Raw genomic sequence first — 5,506 nt, forward strand, 5'->3', positions numbered from 1 at the left:
TCCCAAGCTAGCAGTGTAAGACTAGAGGGAAGGCAGCTAGTCATCACCACCCACCACCAACTAACTTGTTGGGCTACTTTTTTACCAACGAATAGTGGGATTGAACGTCACATTATAATGCCCCCACGGCTGAAAGAGCGAGCATGTTTGGTGAGACAGTGATTCGAAACCGCGGCCCTCGGATTACGAGTCGATTGCCTTAACCACATGGCCATGCTGAACCACGACTTAGGAACAAAGAGAACTGAATTACAAAGAAAATAATGTGACTCATTATAAATCACATTCTGTAAACTTAACATTTCAACTTTTTATAATTATTGCTTTCGAGAAACCAGGGTATGATCTAGTTGCATGACAAAATTGTAATAGAAAATAATTACTGCGATAAATAATTATTTTAGTATCACTTTGCTCTCAAAATAATTAAATTAATTCTTTCAGTGCAGTAATATCCGATTTTTCAGGCTATCTACAGTAAAAACAAACACGTGTTTTTATGATATAAACAGAACCTGATGAACATAAAACAAAGTTCTGGTTTAGTAAATCAGAAAAAAATGTTTTAATTGCTGGCAAAGACAAGTTTGAAAACTCTATTTATATGATACATATGAAGCTGTGTGTATTTATATGATACATATGAAGCTGTGTGTTAAACAGAATTGTTTAGAATAGTTGAGATTCATGTTGGTTCGTAACACACTTATATTTTCTAGTGAGACGATCAAGTTAATTTTATATATTTAGGTGATTAACAGTGTTTATTTTTAAAATGTTTGAATCGATTTTCTGGAAGGAATAACTGAGACACATTAATAATTATATTATTTGGAATAACTTCTGGTGTCAAAAGAGAGAGAAAAGATGAAAGCCCACTATAGTATTTCACATGCCCAACCTTTGATTTTGTCGTGAGTAGTATGAAAATCATAGTTATAGTGTTGGAAGACCTATTGGAATAAGAGAACAGAGTTTATAACAACACACGTTTTAATAAAGTGAACGAAAGAATTCATTTTAATACCTTTATTGCATCAACTTGTCGGTTTGATTAGAATTTTTAATTTTGTGCAGAAATAAATAATCTTGAGACACTGGGCTCAGCATGGCCAGGTGGTTAAGGCATTCGACCCGTAATCCGAGGGACGCGGGTTCGAATCCCCGTTACTCCAAACATGCTTGCCCTTTCAGCATGGCCAGGTGGTTAAGGCATTCGACCCGTAATCCGAGGGTCGCGGGTTCGAATCCCCGTTACTCCAAACATGCTTGCCCTTTCAGCCGTGGGGGCGTTATAAAGTTACTGTCAATTCCGCTATTCGTTGGTAAAGAGTTCGCGGTGGTATTGATAACTAGCTCTCTGGTTTTACACTGCTAAACTCAGGACGGCTAGAGCAGATAGCCCTCGTGTAGTTTTGCGCAAAATTAAAACAACAAACTTGATATATTATGAATTTTTTGTTAGATTGGCTTATTTAACAGTTGTTCAATTTATTGTCGACTGCGTTTAGTATATCATTTATTTGATGTTAAATATAAAAGTTTGATCTGTTCAATAATGGTTACTTTGATAATTATTTCTTCGGGTTGTTTTGTAGTAAAATAGTAACAGTAAGCGACTAAATGTTTCCTCCGTTTTCTGTGAGATCTAAATGTATATTACTTCTGCAACTGGACACGTGCAGTTTGTTTAATTGGTTGTTTTTGCGTAGCCTAATTTAGCAGTGTAAGACTAAAGGGAAGGCAGCTAGTCATCACCACCCACTGTCAACTCTTGGGCTCTTCTTTACCAACGAATAATGGGATTGACCGTCGAATTATAACCCCCTCGCTGAAAGGGCGAACGTGCTTGATGTGACGGGGTTCAAACTCGAAACCTTAGGAGGATTAGAGTAAATTAATGTGAGATGCCCTTTTCTCCCGTTTTTATAAGATATATTTTGTGTTCAAGTAACACAACAAGAGAGAGTTTGAGAGTATCTTTTGTTACGGCATTAACTTGGCAATGTATTAGTTTATTACAAGAATAATTTCAGAAATATAGTTCACTGTCGAATATATTTACTTGATCAGACTAAAGCCGGTATTTAATTTGATAATGTGCCAACCACTTTTATGTTCTCTTAATCAACACAGACGGCTGGATCATTAATAAAAATGAGTGTCTGTGTCATACTAATGAGCTTTAATAGGGCAAAAATATTTTCAGGTTGACGTGCATCAAATATAAACCAACAAATATGAAAACAATAACAACAAAACTTTCTTTTGGTTTTTGCTTTCAAAGGGAGTTGATTGAAAACGAGATTGTGCGGGATTCACATCTACAGAACACACACTTAATTTTCAATCACATTAACTCTACACATCCCAACAACTAACTTCACATGTGAACAGGAAGAAAGAAATCAAATATCATTTCTTAACTTCAAAATTAGAAGAACCGATACACAACTTAAAACAGAAAGCACCCATACTGGACTATTCTCTCCTTGGGACTCAGCACATGAAACAAAACAAAAACTCAACATACTAAGAAACCAAATAAACACAGCCATAAAACTATGCTCACCAGATAAAATTAACGATGAATTAGACAAAATAAAACAATACTTCATCAACATCAATAAGTTTCCTCCACAAACCGTAGAAAACATTATACACACACACCTAGACAGAAAGCAAAATCAAATAAATATGTCTCACGAATCAAAAAACCATATACTACTGCATACCATATATTCCCGACATCAGCAGAAAAATAACCAACATTTGGCAAAAACTAGTAACAAAATATGACATTCCAGTTGAAACCAAATTTATAAAAACCTGGCACAAAACTGAGGTCTATACTATGTAAAAACTACACAGACAAACACCACACCAACATTATTTATAAAATACAATGTGATAACTGCCACGACTTTTATATTGAAGAAACAAGTAGAAAAATAGAAACCAGATTCAAAATTAAGGTCTATACTATGTAAAAACTACACTGACAAACACCACACCAACATTATTTATAAAATACAATGTGATAACTGCCACGACTTCTATATTAGAGAAACAAGTAGAAAATGGAAACCAGATTCAAAGGACACAAAAGTCACCTTCACACGTGTTTGAACACTACAAATCAAATAAACACAACATAACCATAGAAAACACCCAAATACTAAATAAAGAAACAAACATAAACAAACACAAAATTAAAGAAGCCTTACTTATACAAGAACTTCAGCCCAAGATAAACCAATACAAAGGAACACCTTTATACCTATATTAATAAATATATCCAACATCTAAGCACGCCCTCTACATTCCTACACTCCCTTCAAACATGTAGTCAGCTATCGGTCAGTGACCTCTTTCTTTCTTTGTGAACCTGACGATGACCGAAGAAAGTCGAAACGTTGTTCGCTCCTCTGCATAAAAATTTTTTTCAATCCAAACCAGCTGTTTTTACATATATAATATAACAGTAAATGTAATATATATGATGCAATAGTAAATGTAATACATATATTAAAATAGTAAATTTGATACACATAATATAACAGTAAATGTAATACATATAACGTAATAGTAAATGTAATACATATAAAACAATATTAAATGCAATACATACGCCAGGCATGGCCAGATGGTTAGGGAACTGGACTTGTAACCTGCGGGTTGTGGGCTCGAATCCCCGTCACGCTAAATATACTCATCCTTTCAGCGGTGAGGCGTTATATTTTTCGGTCAATCCCATTATTTATTGATAAAAGAGTAGCCTAAAAGTTGGTGAGGACAAGCTGCCTTCCCTCTAGTCTTACACTGCTAAGCTAGAGATAGCTAGCAAACAGCCATCCTATAGCTTTGCGCGAAATTAAAACAAACAAACAAACACGTAATACGTATAATGTGACAGTAAAGCTGAGAGTTTGCACTTCTTTAATAGGAAGCTTATTAATACCATATTTTTGCTCTATAAAATTATTTTCTATCAATCTTAAATATTTCAAATATTATAACTTCAGTATTATTTGTAACAACTATTTTAAGAACAGTTATTACTGTAAGACAGTTTATTTCATTTGTAAGTATACAGATACAAGATGTATCATCTAACATTTTTTGTTCTTGCCACAGTTATGTTCTATTTAGTATTTAAACTGAATGTGTGTCGAAGTCAGGACCATTGATATAAAAAAAAAAATAGAGTAATAACAATAGGTAACGAATAAAGATATACGTTTTCATTTGTTTAAGAAGGTATGCTCCTCAGTTCTTAATACTAACTGCAGTGTATTAAACACCTTATTGATTCAAACTTCAACTCAGAAATAACATATTTACTTTTTGCAAAAAAATTGGGTTACACACCACCTTTTTCATGCTTCGGAAGAAATATTTGCCCAAAGTTAGAACTGGGACAAAGATAACTGGTCAGTCTGCCTCAGCTCTCTTTTCATAGGAAAAGATTTACAAGAGTATTTGGGCACGACATAAGAAGATGCCCTGAACAATGACAAATTAAAGTGGCCTAAATGACTCACTATGAATTTGTCCAGGACGTTTTTCACTGGAATTTAGAGAAGTTAAACCTAACACTGGGTAAACTCTGTTTCAATTTGTCTTTATGTGGACAACATTCTGACTGCACAGCCAGATGGGAAGACCACCTGAAGAAAGGCAAAGAGTTGTTTGGGCGAATGAGGGCAACAGATCCTACTATCAGAACATCTAAGTGCTACATTGGTTATTCTGTGCTGGACTTTGTTGGATACAGTGTATGAAACCAAAATTTAGCCAAGAACAAGAAGAAGCTAACCTGCATATTATATGCACCAGATCTAACAACTAAGTAACAAATAAGATCCTTCCTGAAATTAATGGGATTTTATAAGAAGTTTATTTCAAATTATACTGTGATCACTGCACTACTGTCTGACCTGATCCAACAATGTGAATTGAGATCAACCACAGGTGATGGCATTCCAAGAAATGAAAAACATGTTAGGAAGTTTACCAATTCTTATAATGCTAGACTTCAACAAATCGCTCAGGCTGATGCACCAGACTTTCGAATTGGGGCTGTATTAGTGCAAGAACATGCAGACCAACTGTTTCCCATAATGTTCATCAGTAAAAAACTGTTGAGTAAGGAGAGTAAATACTCTGTCACCAAGACGGACAATCAACCCCTTGAATACATCCAGAGTTGCAAAATCGACATCGTGAGGATCAGTTGATGGGCGTTGTACTTCCATAACTACTGGTTCCACATTGAGTTCATTAAGGAAACGAAGAATGTCAGTTCAGATTGTCAGTATATTTGGTGCATGGACTGAAAAATCAGTTAATAGAGTATACAAATATTGTAAATACTTTCCTTGAAGAGGAGCTTATTGAGAGACCTGTAGATCTTTTTCAATTTAAGGTTAATGTGAGTTTTATTATTTAGATAGTTTCTATACAACAAGTAATAAATTTAGTTAGATTTGAAGTGATAGTTCAT

At 34.6% G+C, this 5,506-nt stretch overlaps 1 protein-coding gene across 1 annotated transcript in view; it reads right to left on the reverse strand.

Annotated features, from left to right (window-relative positions):
• Positions 1-5,258, reverse strand: part of LOC143248190 (atrial natriuretic peptide receptor 1-like) — a 44,694-nt gene extending 39,436 nt beyond the window's left edge. The window contains exons 1-2 of the mRNA XM_076496622.1: positions 5,109-5,258; positions 902-953 (exon numbers count right to left, since the gene is read on the reverse strand). Of these exons, the coding sequence (XP_076352737.1) occupies positions 902-953; positions 5,109-5,258 (202 nt within the window). The remainder of the gene's footprint in view (positions 1-901; positions 954-5,108) is intronic.
• Positions 5,259-5,506: the final 248 nt, after the last annotated feature.

This window comes from Tachypleus tridentatus, chromosome 4, assembly GCF_004210375.1.
Source record: "Tachypleus tridentatus isolate NWPU-2018 chromosome 4, ASM421037v1, whole genome shotgun sequence".
Classification (NCBI taxonomy): Eukaryota; Metazoa; Arthropoda; class Merostomata; order Xiphosura; family Limulidae; genus Tachypleus; species Tachypleus tridentatus.